The 25571-nt window shown below is 35.4% G+C and overlaps 3 protein-coding genes across 7 annotated transcripts; all 3 read right to left on the bottom strand.

Moving 5' to 3' along the window:
* On the bottom strand, positions 1 to 6566 carry LOC110622793. Of its 4 annotated transcripts, XM_043959983.1 has the most exons (10): positions 6411 to 6494; positions 6186 to 6257; positions 4988 to 5076; positions 3987 to 4179; positions 3403 to 3452; positions 3124 to 3214; positions 2217 to 3028; positions 1509 to 1736; positions 1363 to 1431; positions 1 to 429 (listed from the first exon to the last, which is right to left on the bottom strand). In XM_043959983.1, exons 3-10 carry the CDS (start codon positions 5039 to 5041, stop codon positions 295 to 297), a joined length of 1632 nt encoding a protein of 543 aa, XP_043815918.1. In that variant the 5' UTR covers positions 5042 to 5076; positions 6186 to 6257; positions 6411 to 6494; the 3' UTR covers positions 1 to 294. The 4 variants fall into 4 exon arrangements, with proteins under 4 accessions (XP_043815918.1, XP_021623121.2, XP_021623123.2 ...); XM_021767429.2 differs by lacking the exon at positions 6186 to 6257 and having other exon boundaries at positions 6411 to 6566; XM_021767431.2 differs by lacking the exon at positions 6186 to 6257 and having other exon boundaries at positions 2229 to 3028; positions 6411 to 6566.
* A 5665-nt stretch (positions 6567 to 12231) lies between these two features.
* On the bottom strand, positions 12232 to 14476 carry LOC110623801 (translin). 2 transcript variants are annotated; one of them, XM_043960444.1, is made up of 7 exons: positions 14071 to 14476; positions 13903 to 13990; positions 13690 to 13805; positions 13566 to 13610; positions 13059 to 13084; positions 12681 to 12816; positions 12232 to 12563 (listed from the first exon to the last, which is right to left on the bottom strand). In XM_043960444.1, the coding sequence occupies exons 1-7, from the start codon at positions 14438 to 14440 to the stop codon at positions 12454 to 12456; spliced, it is 891 nt and encodes a 296-aa protein (XP_043816379.1). In that variant the 5' UTR covers positions 14441 to 14476; the 3' UTR covers positions 12232 to 12453. The 2 variants fall into 2 exon arrangements, with proteins under 2 accessions (XP_043816379.1, XP_021624518.1); XM_021768826.2 differs by having other exon boundaries at positions 13903 to 13999; positions 14071 to 14475.
* A 729-nt stretch (positions 14477 to 15205) lies between these two features.
* LOC110622522 (putative white-brown complex homolog protein 30) lies at positions 15206 to 22276 on the bottom strand. The gene is made up of 14 exons (XM_021767053.2): positions 21631 to 22276; positions 21462 to 21538; positions 20669 to 20944; positions 20506 to 20569; positions 20257 to 20403; positions 19927 to 19961; positions 19167 to 19240; positions 17520 to 18385; positions 17055 to 17351; positions 16431 to 16907; positions 16186 to 16334; positions 15810 to 16099; positions 15596 to 15729; positions 15206 to 15497 (listed from the first exon to the last, which is right to left on the bottom strand). Exons 1-14 carry the CDS (start codon positions 21873 to 21875, stop codon positions 15341 to 15343), a joined length of 3288 nt encoding a protein of 1095 aa, XP_021622745.1. The 5' UTR covers positions 21876 to 22276; the 3' UTR covers positions 15206 to 15340.
* Between the last annotated feature and the right edge of the window lie 3295 nt (positions 22277 to 25571).

Raw genomic sequence — 25571 nt, 5'->3', positions numbered from 1 at the left:
AAAGAAAAAGGAAGAAACAATAATATAAAACAACTCAGGTTTGAAAAAGAAAAGCTACACTTGTTTAAGAGCATCAGTTAGTCATAACCCCGGGTATTACAATTGGATATTTGGGGCCACTACCTGACCTGTGCAACATTCACCACATTCTGTAACAATTATCTTTGAAGATTTGAGAACATAAATGCGTATATGCATGGCAAAAAAGAAAAAGTTGAATAAACCATAGCTTCTTTTTTTACAACTAAATTTGCCTCTATGATTTTAGTGCTGACTCATTAATGGATCTTCATGTCAATTCTTCTTCCTACGTATGTATCTTCCACCAGGAGTAAACCTAGGATATGGATGAACAGTTGCTAGTTCAAGAATTCGGTGTATCACCAACTTTGGCAAAGGACGCATCGCATGCTTCAACTTTTGTTCTACCTGCATTAATTACATTAACCTCATCTCTTTTCCTTTTTTTTTCTTTTGCTATTATGCATTAACCACACAATTTTTGCAACAATTTATTGACATATCATAAACTAAACAAGAAGTAGAAGTTTTAATAGTGCACTTTACTTCAATGATAAAATTGAGTGAATACTTGCCTTGCCTTAGATTTATTTCAATATTAGAAAAAAGTACATACACTTGCAAGGCATTATACCTCAACTATCAAGCAAAATTTTGAAGAGCAAAGAAATCATCAGATTTTTTTTTTTTGCAAGATCAGCGAACTTACATGGACACAGGTGAATGTCAGGTTAGTGAGTTGTACAACTGAAAGGAGCAGCTAGAAGAAGGCTCGGTTAAATGATAAGGTGCATAGCGGATGACTAAGGGAACCTGCCAGGTTATTGAACCTGTGTGCAGAGAGAAATGGTCACTTCTCAAATAGTTCCCATGTGTTACTAATTTTAGTTAGGGTTGTTATGCACAGCTGGCAAGTTGTTGGGGAATCTTGTACATACACTCTGTAGCTCCTTCTGTATATGACATCTTTTCATTTTCTCCTGATTCTACATAATTGTTCACTAAGCCCCATACAGATGAACATTGTGTTCTGACAATGAAAATATTCATTCATACATTTAATCAACTATGTCCGACAACTATTATGCCCCCATATAGGGGCACTATGGAGCCAACATCCAAAGCAACCCAGCAACGCGCACAGAGCTCAAGACCAGTATTTTAGCAAAGCAACCTACTAGGCCATGTTGAACTCACATTAAAGCACTTCCGACGTTCTAACTTATATTAATAAAAAAAGCCTATCATTCAGTTGACTTCAGCATTCAATCAAATTAAATTTATAATGCATGCAGCATCCGTAAAAAACAAAGTTCATAGCAAGTTTCTCACAAAGCTAACCTCTTTCTTGTTCTGTTTCATTTTCTGCTTCTGCACAGTGCTAGCTCTTAGAAGATTTCTCCATTTATCCTGCAGAGTACATTCATAAACAGATTTCAATCTTTAAAATAAGAGAAGGTTTGATTGGATAAAGAAATGACAGGTACCCTCAAATCCACAGGTGTGCGATATGCAGAGGATGAAAACAAAAGCTTCTTTATATCAGTCCATCTCCCAGTTCCATATTGAGCAATACCATCAATCAACTTCATCACCTCAGAAAGAGTCCACATTCTTTGATGCTTCCTTCGATCAGCACTCTTCTTTGATTTTCTTCTCTTTGTATGGTCATCTTCAGACTCAGATGCAGCATGTTCATCATCACGTTCAAGGGTCTGTGTAGTAAAATGATAACATGAAAAATGAAGTTAGTATCCTATAAAAAATTACTGCAGAACAAAAAACAACTACTACTTGGGCAGAAACAGAGGCGAAGGAGCAAAATGCATTTTTCAACTCAATTGATAACTCCTTTGCTTTGGTAGAATGCACCAAGATGGTAAAATTTCAATTCAGTTAGATATAGAATTCCAAAAGATAACGAGTAACTATACTACAGTTTGACACAGAATTCCACAAGATATAGAAATTCCCTGGTGGACAGGACCCCAGAAATGAAAATAGAAGCATGAATGAACATGTGAGATCCTGTGTCCTACATAGATGCAGTGATCCATACACCACCAATAAGAGAGACAAGGAAGAAGAGAAAATGATCCAAACATAGAACATGCACTTGAAGCCAAACACAACAAGGATGAGTTTTTGATCTTCATTTTTCAATGAATAACAAAAGAACTTGAGTAAATAAGAACCATTTTTCCTACTGAAACATATGGGCGTTTCTTGGGACGTCCCCTTCGTGGTCGAGAATCAAATGATGCTTGAGTACTAGTTCCTGCCAAAGAATCCCTGGGAGCAGATTTGAGCCCTCTCACATGACAAAGCTCATTCCGAGATCCAGTCTTTGAATGTTTACCATTTGAAGCAGAAGAAATTTTTAGCCTTCTAGTCATACACTTTGACTTCAGATCTGAAAGTTTTTCATCATCTTCAAGTGTTTCTTGTGTAATAGTCTCACTTAAAGACTCTACTTTGATCAATGTCTGTCCCCTCCCATGAGGAAGTTCATTATGGGATCCAATAGTCAGGCATTTATACTTTGTCTCAGAAGCCAAAATTTTTTGCCTTTCTAGTGCATGTTTGGACTTAGGAACTGAAAATTCTTCAATATATCTCTTGGTAGGCTTGCGCGATCTCTTCTGTCTGAGAAGAGTGCTCATTTTGCTTGCTTGGATAGGTTTCTTTTCATTATCATCAGACGATATTCCACTTTCTAAACGCTTTGCATCATCCAGCTCATCACTATTTTCTAAATCATGTGAAGTAGTAAACACATTGTCACCAGATGAGTCATTTAACTCACATTTGACTGTTTTGTTCTCAACTGAACCATTCTTGCATTCAGAATCTGGAATTGTAGCTGTTGATGATTCTGATAACCCATGAGCACCATTGCTACTTCCACTAAATCCTGGAGATTGACTTTCTGAACTTGAGTTTCCCAAATGCAATCCTCCACGGTGAGCAAAATCCAGGTCAGAAATCTTCCCGGCCAATTCAACATCTGCATCCAAAAAAGGTCGGATGAGGAAAAAGCATAAGATAAGTTCAACTTGATGTGAATGAACTCATAATGACATAATATGATCACAGGGTTACCCAAAAGAAAATCTTCACACGCCCCAGATATGTCATTTGCCGCATGAATATCATCTACTTCATCAACTTCATCCAGCAGCCCATCAAGGACCTACTAAAACACCATTTATCAAATGATGATCATACTGCAAACAAAAAACCAAGTGGCACGGAAAAAACAAGTTGATGCGCATGAAGCAGGGAGAGGGGATGTTAATTTTTAGTTCAAGATAAAATTCTCAATTTTTTTTCTGAAAGGAAAAGATTTCAATGATAAGAATGACGAGGAGAGATACATACTCCAAGCTCTAAATCATCTTGTCCTTGAGCATTATTACAATCTAGCCCACCTTATCAACAAGGGAAAAAAAAAAGTTAACAAAACAACTTGGGAAGGGAAAAATTAACCAAAACTAGAAAGACCCAAAAGCATGTATTGCTCTTATAAATACCATGCATCTAGTTTAATCCTGTTTGCAAATTCATGCATGACATATTATTCCAATCAAAATCTAGGGCAGAAATTAATTCTTTCATCTTTAGACATCTTTAACTGGACACCCAAAGTCAAAGAAGATTTCTTCAATATGGAACATGTTTCCCATGCCTGTGGCTGTGGGCAATGTTCAGAGGAAAAGAAAGGGAAGCTTGTCCACATGTCTATTTGCTCATCATCTCTGTACTTTAGTTTCATAAAATCTGACAGTTCAGGCAATTTTGTTCAACATAGAATTAGCGACTCAGAAATTAAAGGATACAAAAAGATGCATTCTGATTCCAGCAATGGTTTTGGCACACTAAATAATAAAGAATAGATTCTTATTCTAATGAAATCTGCAAGTATGTATTTCAATAATAAGAACAATAAGCTATTAGAGAATTACCACAATTTCTTCTTAGGCCATACTCAAATCCATAAGAGAAATCTTCAATCTCCAAGTGCTTCCATGCATTCTCCTTACCAAAACATAATGCACCATCTCCAGGGGCATTATCAGGTTTAGCTTCTGTAAGTAAATGCTGCACTTCTACGGTTTCATCTTCCAACGAAGGAACACAAGATTCACCTGCTTTTACCTAACAAACAAAACCAGAAAATGACAAGGACACCATTCAGGGATCATTTCAAATCTGAAGTTATCGTCTAAGAATTCTGACCTATGCAGGGCAGTGTTGGCAAAATCATGCATTTAAGGTCATATATCAAAAAGACATTCTAGAAAAAGTGCAATATATACATGGTGCACGGATAAGGCTGTAAATAAAACCTTATGCAACAGGACTCCTTTTCCTAATCAATAAATATAAAAACAAATCATTAATTGGTCCATGCAAACTTGGTTTGAAACAAAAGGCATCAGCAATGAAGGAGAATCAAGAACATTAGAAAGCATTTTTCAAATGGAAAATTAACAACTGCCACACCTCCCAAAAAAAGCTGTATGTTGGTATCAGTTTACATTGGTGCACATACTCCAAAATAAAAAAGGTCTCTCTGCATAACCATTTTTCATCTCATGTAACATTTTGCATCTTTTACATCAAAGATTAACAAAGGCTTTGTGATAAGGTCTTTAGAACCTCAAGATGGTTTTCTTTCTCCAATTCAACTAACTTGGCTAGGCTTCAATTCCAATGTGCAAGGGTCAAGCATATGGATCGTTGTAACCAACTGTGACAAATTTCTTTTCTTTTTTCCAAATCCAATCCATAGTACTACTAATCATCAAATAAATAAATAAAAAACAGTGCATCCATGCCATTTTCTCCAAAATGTCAAAAATAAAATAATAAGGAAAAAACATTACCGTGCATAATATGGTTCCAACAATTTAAATAGTGGTAACATAATGAAAGGAACCTCAAGCATTGATTGTTTCCATACCGTTTGACATTTCATATTGGCAAACTTCTTATTCAAATTTGCTTCTGGATCCATTTCCAAATAAGCAACACTGCATGCATCATTACCTACTACAAGAATGAAAAGGCAAAGAGACTAATTACTCTCTATCAACCAGGGAGAAGGACCATATAAATGAACAGTTAAAAATCAGCATACAAAGATTTATTCAATTGTCTGATTGACAGCACCATACAACTCAAAATAGGAAGGAAATGTATGTGACATGTCAATTCATTTTCCTCGCACTGGGCAAAAGTCTAAATTTTGGGCAAATCAGTATCAAGTAATAAGGTTCTTTCTGCTGCATCACATTTCCATTTTTTACATGATGCTAACGTGAGAATCAAGACTCTTAACATAGTTCTCATTTTAAACTCCAAAAGTAACTTTCCTCCAACTATTTCTTTTACCTGCGTTGTACAATTAAATTAAATTCAAAGAGATTCTAAGATATCGCAGACATTTTTGTTTTTCATTCGATAGTTATAATGGCCAATTGTTGAATGGTGGTGGAAAGGGAGAAGGAAAATTAATTACAGGATTGTCTGGGTTAAATATCAAGTCGGCTACAAGCTCCATAAAAAATGCAAGTTCACTATGATGCAAGGTTGTTACGGTCAACCCGCTGCAACCACGTCAAGCACGCAAATACCAAAAAATACTAACGACAATGGTAGGAGAAACCAAGTGACCAAAATGTAAACAACGTAATCTCCTGTCTAAATAACCCCCAAATACGACAACATCCAAACTTTCAACTCAATCTTCTACTTAAGACATCGGCAACTTGCAAATTAAGCGGAAACAGTAATCGTTGTCTATTTTGGATATAGAAAATGCAGGATAAAGAAAAATCCAATGCTCTATTACGATTGTAAAATATGCAGGTCGATCAAATAATTACCAACAAATTTAATGCAAAAGATCAATTTAGTTATTTTTCCATCAGGGAAAAAATAGAAAAAAGAAAACATCCTTGCTAATAAAGCCAAGCTGAGCTTAACTACTTAAAGATTGGGAGAAAAAAAAATATTTTTAAAATATAAAATATTACTTTTCCTCTGTTTTCTCGGGAACCAAACAGACAGTAGATAAGAAAAGAAGAGAAAAGCAAATTAAAAAAAGCAACAAAAAATTAATCTAAAAAAGCAAAAAAAAAAAATAAAAAAAAGAACACCTCACTCATCGGCGGAAAAACCCCTCACAAGCTAAAAGCCACCGATCTAACCACACCATAAACTCACAGAATCTACAGATTCAAACCCCAAAAAAAACATAAACATAAATAAAACAAGATCAACCAATAGAAATATGTAGAAGGAGAGCTGAACAATAAACTATATTAAGAAAAAATTGAACAAAAAAAAAAAGAAAGAAAGAAGAAGAAGATTTTAGGTCTGACCTCAGACAGAGGGAGAGAGTGTGCGTGCATGTGAGAAAGAGAGAGAAATTCGAGCGAATGTTCGAAACTGAAAAGCTCAAAACCGCCAAAAAGCGACGCGAAATGAAGAGGAATGGATGGAAATGAAAAAAAACAAAATAAATAAATAAATAAAGACAATAGGCTTGTGCAGAAAAGCCTGTTAATTTTTTAATAATTCGACGGAATCCAAATGGAATTTAGATTATTTTTGTAGACAATTTCATTTTCACGTCCGATGCGACCAAGGACAGGACAGATGGACATCAATAAGAAATTATTTTTTAATTAATATATTAAATGAACAATAACTTTAAAAATAATATTTAATATTTCATTTCAATCAAAATATTAATATTTAATAATTAAAATAATAATTTATAAAAATATATTTATTATATCATTATAATAGTTATTATTAGTATTGTCCAACAGAGTTCAAATCAATTCATACAGTATATACTGCCAGTTGATCATATTTCAATCAAATTAAATTAATTATTTAATATTTAATTTATATGATATAAAAAAATTATCAATTAATTTTTAAATTTTATAAAATATTACAAAGTTTTATGCATTACTTAACAGCGCCTAAAGTGATAAAAAAATATTAATAGACTTTTTTTTTTTTTTAAGATAAAAGTGATAAAATAAAAAACAAAAAAAAGTGGACATCGCTGGCTCCCACGGGATTGTTTTTGTTTGTAGTCCTTGGAAATGCGAGCTGCTTTAAATGGTGGCATCGGAGGCTCGAGGTTGGGCAAAGTGTACGGTGACCTATTCATCAACCAATCAAATTAAGAAAGGTGTAATCGAGATCCCCAGCCACTAGTACGCTCTTCGTTACAATTGTCAAGTCTCAACTTTCGTTTTACTTTTTTCATTATTTTACTGAAATTGGAATGGAAAATAAATAAATAACTATTTTATTATTTAATTTATAATTTCATAATATAATTTTTTAATTTTTTAATTGGATAAACTGCAATTTAGTTCCTCTGATTTAGTGAAATGTAGCATTTCGTCCCTCTGTTTTAAAAAACCTTCAATTTAGTCACTGTGATTTTTAAAAACTATGCTATTAGCCCCTCCCGTTAGATTTTTAGTTAAATCACCGTTAGTTTTAGTTAAAAAGACTAAAATATCCATTCTCTCTCCTTCTTCTTCTCTCTCCTTCTCCTCCTCTTCCTCCTCCTCTGTGTTTGATTTCATGCAAGCATCTGTGCAAATAAGCTACTAAAAGCAACAACCTCAGAGCAGTATTGGCATCCCGGATGACAGCATTGGGTTTCTTCATATCAAGCCATATAACACCATCTACTCACACATTCATTCTAATACCTTCAGATATGGCCCCCATGGCTTTGAACTTTGCCTCCTGTGAGGCCTCGCGGTTCTCCTCTGTGACTTCCACTGACGGGTCATCCATCTGCAAACAGCCAATGCCATACGAAAACGCAAATAATTATAAAATTCCACGAACCAAGCAAAATTAAACGCATAAACGATGTAAATTCCCAAACAAGACCTTCTGAGGGGGATCATTATCAGGCTCGACAGTCTCGCCCTCAATCTCTATATCCGATTCGATTATCTCATCCTCCTCTTCTTCCTTTTCAGGCTCTGCTTGTGGACCTTTCTTATCCTCAATTTCCTCGTCGCTCTCCTCCACGACATAACTCTTCTGCAATACCCCAAAATACACCAGATATTAACACGTGGAGAATTAAAAACACAAGCAGAAAACAATCAATTAGAAGAAGAGGAGTCATCAGTGGACGAAGCAGAGGATTTCGCAATGGGTATTTGAGAGGAAGCAGGTGAGGTCAGGAGTGAAGAAACTGTTATGGGTATTTTAGTCTTTCAATTAAAATTAACGGTGATTTAACTGAATATCTAACGGGAGAGACCAATGGTATAGTTTTTAAAGATTACAGTGACTAAATTAAAGGTTTTTTAAAATAGAGGGACGAAATGTTGTATTTCACTAAACTAGAGAGACTAAATTACAGTTTACCCTTTTAAATTTTATAATACGTAATTATTTATTTAGAGTTGTGTTTAAGTGTTTTTATAAAGATTAAAGATTAAATATTTTAACTTTTTAATTTCAACTATTTATCATAAAGTAAAGTTAGAATATTACATAAATTTTAAAACTAAAAAAAATTATTATTTTTTTATTTGGCACATGTGTTTACATTTATGAAGTGCATGGCTATCTTGAACTTAAAATTTTATACTAACGTCAAAAGTTAAAAAAAGAAAAAATTTAAAGGTGGGTACCACATTAACTTTGAACCTGTACCCGTAACAGAAAAACAATATTAGTGATTTTATCATGGATCAGTCTTTAATTACCATTTATTTAATCCTTTCTTCAAAATGAATTAAATCTCCATTCCATTCTAAATTTCTCCCAACTATTGTAGTAATAATTTCATTAATTTATGTCAATATATAAAACCTAGTTAAGAAATGCAGTCCATCTCAATCATGAGACGGTTATAAGAAGGCCAACGATGACAGGGACGCCCATCAATGGTGATGACAATTTCTGAAAAGTTCGTTGGGAACATTTATTTGCTTCCACCTGTCATTTATTAATTTCCACCTTCATACCCAATCCTAACCTCCATCCTGTCTGGTCACGAGGCAAATTTTCGAGGGTATCCTTCTTACTAAATCCTAATAAAACAGATTTAAGTATTTTTATACACAGGTTGAATAGGTTTAAATTTGATTTTATATATCACCGCAGATTCAATAAGGTTTGAGTTTAGGACACCTGAATTAGATATTTAATTCATTTTTCAATACACATTTATAAGAATAGATACTGAATAAAGAATACTCTTAATACTTACCAAATAATAATATATTAGAGTACCACTGGTGAAATGACGTTAGTCGAATATTATTTTTCTATGATTTTAGTGAGGTTGTAATACATTTTAGTGAGGTTGAATAAGTTAAGACTACTTATTACAATTTGCTACGCTTTATAATTACTAATCTTAGAGTTTTCAAATCCAAATTTCATGATATATCTTCAAGCACATTTACTCCATTATCGTTTAAAGAAAAATTGTGAGCAATTTAATTGTTTTTCTTAGCTCTTATTAGATTTTCTTAGCTCTTATTCTAGCATTGTTTTATGTAAAATATGAAATAGATTACTATCTTTGAGGAATTTGTTTTGTCACAAACACAAAATTTTGATATTTTTAATGAATAGAAAACGAATGAGGTAACATATTATAGTTGATTGTTCAAGATTTCTTAATTATGCCTATATCTATACTTGCAATATCTATACTTGCATACAAATAGGGATGTAAACGGTTAGGGTACCCGCAAAATTGAGAGTATCCAAATCTGAATCCGATTATATATACAATTCTCAAACCCGTCCCAAACCCGTTTAATATTTTAATTTTATTATCCGAACCCGTCCCAAATCCGTTTAACAATACCTGCACAATACCCGAACCCGATTTTTTAAATTCAATAAACTAGCAAATAAACTTCTTAACATTTGCACAACCCAGCACAACCCAGCAAACCCAGCAGTAAAAGGAGAAATGTTCAATGACAAAAACCAGCAACTCAGCAGCAACCCAACAAATAATGATTTATAACCATTAATTGTTCATAAATTCTAAAAATCAACAGTATTACATTAATCAAATATAATCAATTCAATGACAAAAATTACCAAATAAACTACCTAACTGTAGAAAGAAAAATGTTCAATGACAAGAAACAGCAGACCCAGCAGACCCAGCAACCCCAGCAACCCCAGCAACCCCAGCAACCAAGCAACCCAGCAACCCCAGCAACCAAGCAACCAAGCAACCAAGCAACCAAGCAACCAAGCAGACCCAACAAGCCCAGCAAGCCCAGCAAACCCAGCAAACCCAGCAAACCCAGCAAACCCAGCAGCAGAAGGAGTAGAAGGAGAAATGTTCAATGACAAGAAATAGCAGTAGAAGGAGAGGGAAGAGTTGTCTCCCACTTACCAGTCGGAGATGCCGCCGCTGGAGAGAGAAGAGATATCGCTGACCGGGGAGAGAAAGGAGACGTCGACTGGGGAGAGAAAGGAGACGTCGACTGGGGAGAGAAAGGAGACGTCGACTGGGGAGAGAAAGGAGACGTCGACGGTGCCGACTGCCGGCACTCGTCAGTGAAGTGGGGGAGAGAGGCCTTGACTAGGAAGTGGGAGATGTCGCCGACGGGAGAGAGAGAAGAAGATGTCGCACTGTGGAGAGAGAAGATTTATCGGGGAGAGAAAGGAGACATAGCCAGTGCCGACTGGGCTGCCGGCAGTGGGGGAGAGGCGTCGACGAAGAGAGGAAAGGGACGCAAGGGAGAGAGGCGCCGACGGAGAGAGGAAAGAGTAAAATGAAAAAGGAAATTAGGGTTAGTTTGTTAATATAGGTAATCGGGTTCGGGTAACGGGTATCCGATTACCTAATTCCGAACCCTACCCGAATCCGAAACGGGTAAAATTTTTTAAATCCGAATCCGCCCAAATCCGTTCTAATAGAATTTGGGCGGATCGGATACTCATAAAAACCCGCCCGCCTGACATCCCTACATACAAGTCTACATTTAGTATTGGTGGCAAGGTTGTTGGCAAAGTTGTTAATTTTCACCAAAGAAGGCTCTAAGAAAATACTTTGAAACCATTGAAGTGCTCACATAATTTATGACGGGCAGAAATCGAAGGTAATCATTATTAAAATTGATGTCTTTTACTTTCATATTCTTAAATTTAAGTATATAATTAACAAATGTTTGATATATTCTTTTTTCTTAATGTTTTATCTTTATGTACCTCTAAACAAACAAGTTGAATGCATAGAAACAAACAATCGGTCTATTCGATTCAACAGAAAAAATTAATTTTAAAAATAAAAAAAAAACTGAATAAACTGATACAATTAATAGAACCAAACCTATTTCTTTGAAGACTTTGAAGAAAAATCATATTGTTAGAAGATTGTTTCTTTTGAATTCTTCATTGTAGCTTATGATAACATTTATTTAAAAGGTCTTTAAGAATTTTTTATTGCAATTTATTTATGTTTGATGAACTTAGATGGCTTGTATTTTTTTTATAATTATATTAATATTATTTGTTTTAATTTTATCAAGATTTGTATAATTTATTATTTATTTTTTACATTTCCTTTTAGTTATTTCAAAATTTAATTTTTTTCATCATCTCTATTTTCGGTTCTTTTCGGTTCAGGTTTGAGTTCGCATCCAAGTATTTGACCTGTTAAACCATTTTTTCGGTTCAGGTTTGAGTTCGCATCCAAGTATTTGACCTGTTAAACCATTTTGCAGCCGCACTCATTTTGCAGCCGCACTCATAGGTTTATTCTGGTGATAAATGCACGAGAGATCTAAAATTCCACCCCTCAATTTCCAATTTTTAGTTAAAAAAAAAAATATTTTGCAGGCAAATTACTTGAATTAATTTGGATTCAAACGGGTTAGAATAGTATGTGGGTAAGCTAAACGGGTAGTACGGGTACAAATAGTGAAATCTAATTTCCAAATGGGTTTGGATATTGTAATTATAAACAGGTTCGGGTACCCCAAATTTTGGGGCTACCCTGTCGAGCACTACAGTGATTCACAAAAAGCCAAAAATATCCGAAAACGAGAAAACCTAGTTTCAATTGATTGAAACTAGCTGCTTCAGTACTTCATCTCCTAAAACAATGTTTGCTAATGTAGTATTAAGCCCTTCCAAAATTCCCATAGCATGGGAAGGGATAAAAAGATGTACATAAAACTTCCTTTCCCATGTTTTTTATATATGGTTGGCCATGCACACATTTAAAAAGGGGAGAGAGATGCAAAGAGTGTGTTTTGCTAAGAAACTTAACTTTCGGATTGTCATCCAGTCAATGGCTGAGAACGCCAAAATCTCAAGAACCATTCCCTTCAAACGACTAATACATGCAAGTAAATAATATATCAGAAAAGTAACAGTGCGACTTAGAACCTATGATTGACCTTCCAATCCTTGGTCTGCAGTTCCACCGTTGGCTGCCAAACCTCGAATCTTAACATCATAATATACTTCTTCAACCCTTCTTAGGTCATACTTCATACCTGGGAACAATGGAACCAATTCATACTAGTTAAGATTGAACTAGATGGATCAAGGACATAAGTAGGTGAGGAGGGGGAAAGTATAAAAACAACAGGAAAGACAAAATAAATAGCTACCATCAAACTTCTTGCGCAGAAAATCATTCCGGAGATTAAGCATGCGGAAGGCTGCATGAAGGTCTGTCAAGAACTTCAACACGTTTCTTGGGCAATCATAGTCCCCAGCTGTCACTCGATTCACTACATATCTAGGCTGCGAAAGTACGTCAGAAAGAATAATGAGCTCATCTGTTCAGGATATATCAATTGCTAAGAAGCAATTATAACACATCCCAAGTCTCAACTAGGACAATAAATTCCCATTAAAATACAAGCACCACAATTTCTACAAAAATCTCTCAAGTCTCCCTCTCCCTCAACTCAATACAACAACATTTCTAGATAGCAGAAACAATATGTGCTTACTCTCAAAGTTTCAAAAGAAATGCTTCTTACCATTTCATTTGACATGAAACAAACACCTGCACAATTTGAAATACTTGAAAATTAGTTTTCCTAGTAAGAGAACATCCACTTACATCCCAATAATATATCACACACTGACTACCATTATCAAACCCTTTCTAGAATACATAAAACTATCCAGAAAAAAAAATGTCCAACATTGGTTCATATACTCATCATCTCAACCAGAAAACTGCTGCACCTATATGCTATCCAGGAACACCTGAGACTGTAGGATTAATTCATAAAGCATGAACCATCAGCTCAACCAACTAAGAATCACAGAAGTATATTGATATTATTGATGTTTGGTTCACAAGTATAGCCAAATCATATCCTATACAAAATGGGATCCTCGCATTTTGTCAAGCAATCCCACTTTTGGCCAAATGATAAAATCTAAAGGCCTAATCCCCAGAAATTGAAACACATGATCATAAAAACTAGGCTTGAAAATGAATCTCTTAAACCAAATATTTACGAGAATAGATCACCAACCGATAAGATAGTCCTCAATGTCCAAACCAAACTCTGAACTGTTCACTGCACCAAACAACAAGAAGATAAGACTTGATAACAGAAAAATCATATTTCAGCGCAGCGAAAATCCATGGAAGCATACACCCAAGTTTTTCCTCCGCTTCAGAATGTGCAAGTAGATTTCCTGTCTCTAACCAGTGCATAAAAGCAATCAGAGAAACCACGGTCTGGGTTTCACTTCTCCAATCTCCATGATACCTAAAAAAATAAATAAATGCAATCACTAACCAAAACTACAAAACTCAGAAACAGATTCCATTCCAAAGTAAAGCAAAACTGCCAAATACCCACTTACCTGTAATATTGCCCAGGGCAATCTCGAATAATTTCTGCAAGTTGGCTGTAAAGTCCCTTTAGGACTCCAATTTGAGCCTTAGCCTCCTCTAAAACCTCTACGCCCAAATCAGAATGAAATAATTAGAACCCACTTCACAAAACAAACTAATTTCCTAAATTTGAATACCTGGAATTGGGCGGGACTGGTGGACAAGGAGAAGGCTAACGTGCATGAGTCTAGTGGCGGACTCAATATCTACCACCACCGCCCGAATTTTCTCGCGCAAAGTTCCGGATTCTTCGAGCTGCACACGGAACTCCTTGAACTGCTTCTCAAGAGAAGGAGAAGAGTTGGGGGCGGGAGAATCACCGGCACCCGTCATTGACGAAGAGGAGCAGAATGAGCGAAAGGACTGGTGTTGGGGACAAGAAAGCAAGAAAGAGAGAGAAACAGAAGCGGTGATGGAACGAAGAGAGCGGGAATTGGAGGAGGACTTGGGGATAGGGTTTAAGGAGCGAGAGAGGGAGACGTAGGCGTTTCGAAACGCTGATCTCATTTCGTTTCTCTTTAATTTATGACTAGAAAGTCCAGTGGTCTCTCTTTGACCCCTATAGAAGAGCAGAGGATCCGGTACTTCCCCGTGCAGGTTCACAAAAACGACGTAGCTTTTAGTGCCTTTTTATCTTTCTCTTTTTTCTTTTAAGCCATGCATTTAGCATTTTAAACCCCTAAAAATAAACATATTTCAATCCTCTAGACAATTGCAACACCAATGAATTAAATCTTATTAGTTAATTATAATTCACTTTAAATCTGATAATCATCTTATAAGATCATTTATCTATTTATTCATTCTAAAAATTAAAATAATTTTATAAATTAAAATAAACTCGAGTCGAAATTAAAATTTAATTATCAATAATATATTTAAAGAATAAAATATAGATAAAAGTATAGATAAAAGTATTGAGTGAATTCAATTTAATAAACATAGGTAGCAATATACAAAACTAGCCATAAGAAGTCAATATCTCTTTAATTCTTTTTCTCATAAGGAGAAATGTAGCCAATTTTCGGTTTTTGTATAAAATGATAATTATACAATATGTACAAAAGGAACTGAATACAAAACCTAATTTGAATTACAGCTAACTATAAAACTAACTAATTTGAGTTTATTTTCCATTTTTATCATGTTTTGTGTTTTTTTTTATGATCTATTTGTATAGTTCTACACCATACTGAGAGTGGGATTTTATGATACAAGTGTATGATGAGTGCATTTCTATAATCCTCTAAACAAAAGGAAAATACTTACTTAGATCGGATCCATATGAATTCATATTATAAAATTATAATGGAGTTCACATTTACACTATGGATCCATGTAAACATGATCTATGTAAGAACTGCCTGCAACAAAATACCATATGAACATGAACAGTTAATTCTCAGTTCACTTTTTTTGGAAGGTGATTAGCAGAAAGTAAGCTGTAAAACGACTGAATATGCCAGTAAGAATAAGGAGTTCTAGACAAAGAGACCAATGTCCAATATCATAGTCGTTTGTTAATAACGAGCGGCATCGAGTTAACAACCAGACTCCAGAGTACCTAGATAGCCAAAACAAGAGAAAAATGTTAATCAAGGCATGAGTTATACGCTTAGTTAAGTAAAGTGTGTGGAAGGAAAAAAGGGAGAAAAGGAAAACCTTTGAGCATTTGCAATGATAAAAGCTTCCATGGCCCATTTTGGGTAGCAAAAATTTCCCAAAATCTTAACAAATTTGCTTTGTTGCTCTTGAGTTGCAACAAGAGTCAGGACAACAGGAGTAAGCACTGACCACTGCATGTAGCAGAAAATGAGGAAGAAATTCATTGGCTAGATAATTAACAAACTATACAAACAGACCTTCTAACACATACCAGTTGGGCAGGAGTAGGTCCAAGATGGATGGCAAAAACATAAGCTATACCAGTCACACAGTAGACAAGGCAAACCAAAATAATATAATTGTCGATGAAAGTTGACCTAGGATTATTGAAGAAATAGAACATGGATAAATAAACCAGAGGTTTGACAATTGTGTTAAAATGGTCAAGTGTATCTCTTGATAGAAAATAGGCTAGACTGCTGATTCCAGATGCACTCTCTCTCCAGTAGTGTAATTTATCAAGAGAAAATGATCTTAAAGCTGCAATCTTGCATAATAATGCTGCAAATTAGGAATTAGAAGACTATAAGTATGAGAAACACAACGAACTCAGTAAACTATGAATAATACTTGAAAAAAAACCTTACAAATAGCAATGACAGTAAAAGTATAGCCAGTGGTTCCAAATGTTTCATCATCCATTTTTGTAAGAGTTCCTAAGCATGCTCCAGCTAGTAATAAGACCAAATAATCAACCGCTTGCAGTCTAGCTTCTCGTAATCGTTGTTTGGTAACCCTGAAACCAATAATCATATAATAAATAACTGGGAAACAAACTTGGGAGATCATTGAATTGCTCAACCCAAGGAATAATCTCTTCTAGAAATAATACCTTCCAAGGAAATATCTAAATTGGTGAGATGCACTAGGAGTTCTACGATTGGATAGATCCTTAGACTTCAAAAAATTATGTTGTATATGATCTTTCTGTATCTCAACATTACATTTCACATCCTCCCATAAATCTCCAGCAAAAGATTGTTCAATAGCTACAGCATTAGGATCATCTGTATCACTTGTAATTGTATCTCTACCAAGTGAATCAACATGATGCAACATATCTGGAGGCACTGGATACCCATTATGCAGCATCCATCTGATAGGCAATTGTTCACGAGTTATATTTCCATTTGGTTTAATTATACCCTCCAGAATGTCAATGAAGTGATCAGGAGGAGTAACACGCTCTGGTACAATAATCCCAAGGCCAGCAAAGTATTCTTCAACTTTCTTTGTGGAACCATGATACACAGTAAGACCACCTTTTGCCAGAAGTATTAAATCATCAAACATCTTGTACAGTGCATAGCTGGATCAAAAGGACCTAAACATTAAACAATTTACCCTTGTTTTTGTATTTTATGTAATTTCAATTATAATTTCCCTACAATTCAATACTTAATAGAAAGATCATATATCTCTGCGATATTTTAGATTAACTAAAAAGAGGAGATACCTAGGCTGATGGAGTACCATGCAGATGTTTACTCCTTCAATAGCTTCTCGTCGTAGAGCTTTTAGAAGCAATTGTGAAGATGCACTATCCAAACCTGATGTGGGCTCATCTAAAATCAATAATGAAGGTTCCATGACCATTTCAAGTCCAACATTCACACGTTTCCTTTGGCCTCCCGAAATTCCTCTTTTCTCTACTGTCCCAACTAAAGAATCTCTAATTGCCTGTAATCCTAATGACTCGATAACTCTTTCAATAACTAGGACCTTGTCAGCTTTAGGCATGTCATCAGGTAATCTTCAGTATGAAGAAAGCCAACAAAAGAAATGGAGTATAAATCAAAGTAGAAAAAAGATTTAAAACATGATATATTCATACATCTATTAACATTTGAAACAACAAAAATATTTGAAAAAAATACTTTAAGCAATTGTGAAATGAAGTTAGGTATTACTTATTGCTTACCTGCATCTTGCACTAAATCGAAGATTCTCTTCCACTGTCAAGTTTCCATGCACGATATCATCTTGTGGCACAAAACCAATAATTCTCTTATAGGAATGAATGGATTCATTTTTACCATTTATAAGAATTAAACCTTCCATGGTACATCCAGTTACTTTTCCTGCCAAAGCAGAAAGAAAAGTTGTCTTGCCAGCTCCTGATGGACCCATGACAGCAGAAACTCGACCTGGCATGATTTTTCCAGTGACACATCTAAGAAGATGTTTTTTTTTCCCTTTCAAAGTAAGGGTTAGATCTTTAAAAGCAACCTCTATCACCGGTCTTGTCTTTATATCAGTATCAGAAGCCCTTGATATTAGCCCTGAGAAGGTCAAGTTCTTTTGCTCTTGCTGCAAAGCTCTCTCCTTCTCGAGTTGACCATATGCATACTTGAAAATTTGGCTATGAGTGTGCAACTGTTTACCTTTTGGCATTTGCTTTTTACCTCCAATCTCCAGATTAAAGCCTTCGTCGTTATTTGGATCATCCTCGAGAGATTGAATTATTTTTGCAAGGCTACTTGGTTCTTTTTTGTTTCCTTTTGCGGCTTTGGATGATTGGTTTGATTCACTTGAAGTCACGGATGATAAGTTATCCTCTGACCTAGGTTTAACTTGACGAGAAAATGCCCGGGAGAGCTGTTGTTGTAATCCAGTTGCACGGTTCCTAACTTCCTCTTTTGCAGCTTTCCACCTTTCACGTGCTTGTGCAGTTTCTCTCGCATGCCTTGCTGCAGCTTCTCTGGATTTGGCCGCTTTTCTTTCTCGTGTGGAGAGAGCTTGGTCTGAGCAGTTAACAATAATGAGAAGTAGAGTAGTCAATGAAACCTACACAAGCATATGAAAAAAAATGTTAAATATTAGATTAACAAAATGAATAGTCTATGTGTGATCTAGTGGTGTTTGGCCTTGTTCCATATAGGTCATATCAGATATCAATACTTCACATGCAACCATGTGATCTGGTGGTGTTTGGCCTTGTCCCATATAAGTCATATAAGATATCAATACTTGTAACCATGATAAGTACAACGGTTGAATTGAATAATTTTTTCAAACTAAGCAACTAAAGTTAATTTGTGAAGTCAAGAGTGCAACTTTGTCTAGTCTTATTAGGGTTAAGTGAAAACACAGTCGGCGTATTTCATATACCCTCCATGTAGAGTGTAGACTCAAACCTACAATCCTTGAATCACTATGACATTGTTAAAAGATCTTTTACCCTCCTTTTAGTATCAAGAATTCAATGCAAATGATTTCTTTTCTAACAATTCCCTTATTTGGAATGGAAAAATTCAATTATAAGTTTTTTCACTTTAAAAGAAGTTGAAATTTTGCATGATTTTATAAAAATTCATTTGAATTCTTTTCTTACAAAATGAATCATGCCAAATGAAAAGTTAAGAAATTTCAATCGTTAAAAGCATCATCCTTTTTCTATAGAATTTTTTAAAAAAATTATGTCTTATCAAAGAAAAATGTTTAAGAACCCTTCAATACAGAAAAATCTCAATAATGAATGAAAAAATTTGTTCACATATTGTATCATAGAAAAGTTATATCTTGCAAAATAATTCTCTTATTTTACCACTACACAGTAATAACTTACAATTAGGATTCCCCCATAAGCATGGAGACTTTGGTTTGCAGTATTTGCTCCACAGTTAGTCAACTTGAAGCATGCTGCAAAATGATTGTAACAATTAAAGTCACATATGCATCCTTTGCTAATCAAAGGAGAATTAACGAGCAAATTTTTGAAACATATAACAACAATGAAAGGATATAAGAAACTATAGGGGATAGGGAATGATTTAAAAAAGATTGCATGCAGTTACTGATAAAGGATGTGGAGACCATTTATTGCAATAATGTCCTATTTATTTTGTCTGGGTCAAAACCTAATAATAAAAACATTTCAACTTCATACATTCTCTAAAGTTCAAAATGATACATCTATACTATTATCTTTATCCCTATGATCAGTTCTCTAAATGCAATTTGATTCTCTTGAAAAATATAACCTTGTCAAACAGATTGCATGACAGAGAAGATTCCAAGATGAGAATCACAAAGTTAGAGAAACTAGATACATTGAAAATTGTAGCATTTTTCAGTTTGCTCTAAGGATCTTCTTACTTAACACAATCTGAGTTTGACCATCCTAAAACTCTTCACAGGTCATTTCTAATGGTTTCTATACACACTAGTACAAAGACCATCTGGCTCATTTTCTTTCCTTTTCACAGTAAAATTTGGAATGCCATATTAACAAAATAACACAAAATCTATATCTTTATGAGTGGTGTGAAGAGATGAGATTTAAAGCCACATAGTCTGCACACATTAATGAAAAGGCTAACACTTACATGTTTGAGTGGTGGAACCCATCATGCAGTAATGTCTGTATTCATGAAAACATAAAGTTAGTTATATACAATTGCTGAGCGCGAATTATGTAATAGCCTAGTAAGAACGTGTCTAAATAACTTGTGGACTATTTTTTTTCAAGTTATTTGGCAGTTTTGAGATAGCTATTATATATAGCTCCATTATTTACTAAGATGGTGATGTGGGATCTCACAAAACAAGTTATTGATACTAATTAATAATTCAGAATTTTGCACAAAAAATTTAGCAAGAATGCATGTTGTAGGCAATTAGAAAAGTGCAGTGAGTTTTGGGATATAAAGCAATACCCACTACTGCAAGGAACTTTAACTGTTGTACTTGGGCAATATGATCCTGGAGGACAAAATATTTCACTATCACTACCAACATCAGACCATGTATCTGCACTACCACAACCATGATCTGGTTGTCCTGGAGGTATTTGATAACCATATCTGCAATTCATTTACTACCAATGAATATAATTTATGGCAATAAAATTAAGAGACTTGGAATAGAAATACAAAAAAAATTCAAAGACAAAGACATAAACTTACGGTTCACATATTCCTGTTGTGTCATTGAGTTTTGCAGCTGGACAATAAGAACCTAAGGGGCAAGCTTCATTTGCAAGAATATAAAAAATAAATAGTAAATGTATTAATTGCAATTCAACTAATTTTAAACAATTTATGGCATTATGATATTAAGTATACTCACGTATCATGCAAGTGAGACCTTGAGGACAAAAGAATCCCTCACAACAAGGTTGGCAATCACGAGTCCTCACAGGCATTTCCTTTGAATTTTCAATATCAACTTTCTCATTCATGTCAGCAATACAACCCCATCCCGGTTCACATCCAGGAGGCCAAGAGGTCAAATTGCAATTCTTGTTAGGTTTTAAGTAATTTGCCTTTGTTCCCCCCCTTTGAAAGTGACTAATGAAATAGAATTTGATTTCTGCTGCTGTACATAATCGGTGTGTGATATCCCCTGCTTATTGAATTACAGCCTTAATAAGTAAATAAGTTGAAAAAAATGAGCTAACATATAGATTTATTGCATGGTCTTTTGAAAATTTATGAATTCTAACAGAAAATATGATTCCTTAATTTCCCCTGGTGCTTCCTCTGTTTTTTATACAAAAGGATGGATTGAGCTTTTAAGCATGTCAAAAGTATACCGGTGGGTTTTTAGGAGAGACGGGAATTGAACCCTGGTCGATTTTTAAATATGTCTTCTCATCCCATCATCTATTAAGTGCTAGGCAAAATGAAAAAAATTCAAATAACGAATTGTTTCTTATACAGAAGGATGGCATTGAGCTTTCAAGCATGTTAACGTATATCAACTATTCTCCATGGAATGTTCCAACGAAAAAAATTTTCATTGGTGGGTATTTGAGGGAAGAGGAGAATTGAACCCTAATCGCTAGTTACTTGCCAATCTATGGGGCAGGTGGTAGGCGAGACAAAAACATTTCAAATAACAAATTGTTTAAAGCTCATACCTTTAGTCTTCTTTAAACAATTACTTATGAAATCCAAGTTCCCATTATAATTGAATGCCCTATCCCAATCTGCTTTTCTGAAAGGCATGAAGATAAACTGTTTACAAAAAGTGAGAATAATAAATGAAAAAGTAAAGAGCCAGTAAAGAAAACTTGCAAAACTACTTACACATTCTTTATGCAAAAATTAGCTGTGTCCAATATAGAATCACTAAATATTATGCTGAGATTTGAAAGCCGTTTATAGATCGATTCTGTCAGCATGGGAAGCAAGACAGGGTTTCCAGTTCGTCTATAATCATCCCCATCCTCACAATGTGCACAAGGCAGTAAATATAAAACAACCATAAGAAGTAATAGAACATGAGGTAGCCAGAAAATTCTAATTTTCTCTCCGTCTCCGCTCATTTCCATAACTTGAAGCTCTCCAATAACTAGCTAAGAACAATATGAATCCAAATTCACAAAATACAAGTGGGGATCAACCATTGCATATTAATTGTATGATGAAATGCTACATTGATCATTCAATGACATATAGTAGCAAAACCACTACCTTTCTGAAACAAATTATGATATTTGAAAGCCCAAAAGATCAATAATTTGGTAGTGAGTCCTTGAAAATGGCAATAGAAAATTGAAAGATTGATGATGAGAGAAGGATGGAGGGATTTGGGAAGGTGAGAAACAGAGATTCTTTGGTCTAAGCAAGCGAGTGAAATTGCTTAGATTTGGAAGGAAGTCCATGATTTTAGATTGAAGAAATGGCGAGGAGAAACACTCGCCTATGTTGGAGGGAAATGCATGCATGCATAGTACGTGAGACAATGAGGGGTGTGCATTACATTTTTTGCCTGAGGTCTATCTAGATATCAAAATTGAATTTTGAAAATTTGAAATACATACAACGGTTTCAATTTGGATTTTGATTTCATATAGTTATTTTTCATGAATAGTATTATTAAATTATATTATTTTAAGAGCATATGTAGTATATAATATATTTAAAGATTACTAAAATATATATATATTAAAAATTAATGTTTAGTTTGGTTTCTATTAAATATCATTAGTCACACACTTAAAAATTAACCCTCCATTTGATATTTAAAAAATATTCAAAAAAATTTTAACAAAATTCTGTATGATTTTATTTTTTTAAAAAAATGAAAATTTTATAAATTAAAAATAAATTAATTTTTTTATAAATTTTTTATTTCAAACAAAAGGTAAATCAAAATTTTTTTTATGTAACAGGAAAATAAAGTGTAAAAACCTTTATTATTAAATAATTTTTGAGACATGCGCAAAATGTAGGTGGATGGTAGTAAAAAAATACCCGTAAAAATTAATATATTTAAATATCAATCGTTTAATATATTTAATATCAAATTCAATAATCTCTAATTAGACGAATTTATACAAACTCAATTATTATTAATTGAAAGCAAATATGATATTCTACAATTGTGTGAGCTTAGTCAGAAAAATCACGTCTCTCCCATTTATTCCTTTTTTTTTATCTTCTAGTGACACATAACCGCCATCATGTTATAGTGTCACCTGTCTCTATCACTCAATCCCGTATGTACGGACTTGTCAGCATACCCCTCTCTGTCAGGCGGCCATTTAATTCCCCTCGGCGCGCATGCTAATAGGGTTGCGAGGTGACTAGACATGTTCTCTCATCTCTTGTCACGTCACCGGGCTAGGCTATCTTCTGGTGGACCTGTGCGTGCGGTCAGTCCGGCTTGCTTTACGTCACCAGGCTGGAACATGCAATGTTGGGCCGTTCTGTTAGAGAGCGGCCTGATGGGCTTTGGGCTTATGTTCTTCTCCAAGGCCCGCCCTCACCCCTGAGTGTAAGAAGCCCAGTGATCATCAAGTGCCCCTTTACCTCCTCAGCAGTTATTTCATGAGTGATGAGGTAGTAAATCCTTAGGCCCCCATTATGACCGCGAGGCTCGAGGGAAGGTTCCTGTCAAAACGTCCTTTCCCTGCCTTTACTCTTTTCAAATTCAAACTTCCCAATTCTCTCCAGACTATTCTCCTCGCCTTGCTTTCTGTACTTTGTCTCTCTCATCTTCTACAAAATTTATGCAAGATATGTCTACTGCTTTCCCTAATGGCTGCTTCCAAAATTCTTGATGTTGTGAATTTGAAGTCCTGCATCACCCCTTCTTCTCTCACCAACTTCTTTTCTCAGGAATACCTAGATACCTCTATCTACCATGTTAGGCCTCCTCATCATAATGAGAGGATCGTTCTTCCCGATCCTCCGCCGCCGGGTTTGATTGACTTCTAGCGGGATTGCAGCTTGGTCTTTTTTGTCAAGTAACACAATTTTGGTTTAACCTTTCCTTTTTCTCCCTTCTTCATCGAGGTTCTCTGTTATTTCAGAGTAACTCTTCGCATACTCTCATCCAACTCCATTCTTTTCATGTGTTCCTTTGAATCCGTCAGCCTATGCTGGGGTTTTGCCCCGTTGGCCGCACTTTTCTCCACCTTTTTTCGTTGGTCAGAGCTAGCCAGAGGTTTTACTATTTTGCTTCCCGAGGGGGGTTGTCTATCTTTTCGGGGTATAAGGACTCCATTAAGGGTTGAGTTGTAGGGTTTGTAGTGGTGGAGCTGAAGGAAGATTGTGGGATATCTTGGGATGTGGACCTCTCCTGGAGGGATGTCCCCTCATGTTGTAATGACCTTCCTCGGCTGCACGTGCTGGATCATATCTACTTCTTCGATTGACCTCTATCTCGAGAAAGTATGATGTCGAGAAGTGCATGTTTGTGTCCAGTCTTCAGGATTGCCGGAAAGCTGGTATTTGTTTGTTGTTGTTCTACTTTTTCTCTTTTGTCTTTTGCCTTTTTCCTGGATTTTGTTTTTAACTGTTAATTGTTTTTGTTTTTCGCAGCCTCTTCCATGCCAATGGACAAGATCAAGCCCCAAAAGGACTTCACTATGTCTAGGGAGAACATGAGGGCCACCTTGAAGGCCTTCTGGGCTGGCCGGTTGGTGGCAGGTTTTTCAAGCCATCTCCCCTTCTGTGGCTGGCTGGACTACTTCTCCTACCCCTGTCGCTTCTCGGGCAATTTTTGACTGTTCGGTTGTTGAAGCCGGTCAAAAATAACCTTTTTGGTTATCAACAATTTTACAATTGCAGATAGTGACAAAAGGATCAAATCTACAGGGAATTGATACTTACCTATTTTCCTTATCAAGACCAATTAAATAAACTGAAAGTAAAATAAAAGGGGAGAGGGGGGTTTTAAGATTGATGAGTTAAACTAATACTGAAAGCAATAAAGTAAAGCAAATAAATAAAGTAAAGAAATTCAATAATGAGAAAAAATCTAGTTGAAGAATTGGATCCACTTCAATTGTTGGGATTGATCATTGACACTTAGGTTCCTTTGTTTGATTCAATAAATTAGTTATGGAGGTGGAAGACGCTTCTCACCACCATATCCCTCCTTAAGCATAAATTAATTAGGGAACGTCCTCTAACTAATCACTAATCAACAAGTTGCCAAGGAACGTCCTTGGGCCTTTGGCATCTAACAACTGTAAATTGCATTAAGAAATAGAGAGACCTAATTCTAGCTACCCAAACTGTAATACCCGGCTAGACTCCGGTATCGGAATTCCTACCGTCCGGTGGAATCTCGGATGTCGGAGACCTCTAGAAGGGTAAAATCATGTTTTCATAAAATGTTTTAATGTATTTAATGATTTTAAGTAAGAAAGGAATTGAGTTTTGAATGAAAAAGGACCAAGGAGGCATTTCCAGGTTCGGCCGCCGAACCTTAAGTTCGGCTGCCGAACATTGGATGGTTTAGGGGGGCAAGTTAAGCTTTCGATAGTCTCAAAGGTTCGGCCGCTGAACCTCATGTTCGGCCACCAAACTTGCATGAGATGTGGGGGCACGTTCGGCTGCCGAAAGGTGGTCTGCCAGCCCTATATAAGATCTCCATGGCCGAAACGGGCGAGTTTTCTCCCTATTTTCGGCCACAGTGAGTTCATGCTCTCCTATGGTTCGTTTTTGACGTTTTTCCTCCGATCTTTCATGTTTTAACAAGCTTTATGTTGATTTGAAGAGATTTGAGCAAAAAG

The sequence above is a fragment of the Manihot esculenta genome, chromosome 9 (assembly GCF_001659605.2).
Source record: "Manihot esculenta cultivar AM560-2 chromosome 9, M.esculenta_v8, whole genome shotgun sequence".
Classification (NCBI taxonomy): Eukaryota; Viridiplantae; Streptophyta; class Magnoliopsida; order Malpighiales; family Euphorbiaceae; genus Manihot; species Manihot esculenta.
The sequence above is the reverse complement of the archived record's forward strand: the minus strand, read 5'-3'. Positions and strand labels throughout refer to the sequence as shown.

What these genes read in the sequence shown, in the direction of transcription:
- LOC110622793 (XM_021767429.2), bottom strand. Translation starts at nt 5,041, where the DNA reads ATGGATCCAGAAGCAAATTTGAATAAGAAGTTTGCCAATATGAAATGT. An exon ending in GTGTGAAGATTTTCTTTTGG is followed by an intron (nt 3,029 to 3,123) that starts GTAACCCTGTGA and finishes TTTTGGATGCAG; the next exon opens with ATGTTGAATTGGCCGGGAAG. An exon ending in ATGTTTCAGTAGGAAAAATG is followed by an intron (nt 1,737 to 2,216) that starts GTTCTTATTTAC and finishes TTTACTACACAG; the next exon opens with ACCCTTGAACGTGATGATGA.
- LOC110623801 (XM_021768826.2), bottom strand. Translation starts at nt 14,440, where the DNA reads ATGAGATCAGCGTTTCGAAACGCCTACGTCTCCCTCTCTCGCTCCTTA. An exon ending in TGCCCTGGGCAATATTACAG is followed by an intron (nt 13,806 to 13,902) that starts GTAAGTGGGTAT and finishes TTATTTTTTTAG; the next exon opens with GTATCATGGAGATTGGAGAA. An exon ending in TCTGCGCAAGAAGTTTGATG is followed by an intron (nt 12,564 to 12,680) that starts GTAGCTATTTAT and finishes CATTGTTCCCAG; the next exon opens with GTATGAAGTATGACCTAAGA.
- LOC110622522 (XM_021767053.2), bottom strand. Translation starts at nt 21,875, where the DNA reads ATGGAAATGAGCGGAGACGGAGAGAAAATTAGAATTTTCTGGCTACCT. An exon ending in AATTTTTGCATAAAGAATGT is followed by an intron (nt 21,539 to 21,630) that starts GTAAGTAGTTTT and finishes CATGCCTTTCAG; the next exon opens with AAAAGCAGATTGGGATAGGG. An exon ending in TTTTACTGTCATTGCTATTT is followed by an intron (nt 16,100 to 16,185) that starts GTAAGGTTTTTT and finishes CCTAATTTGCAG; the next exon opens with CATTATTATGCAAGATTGCA.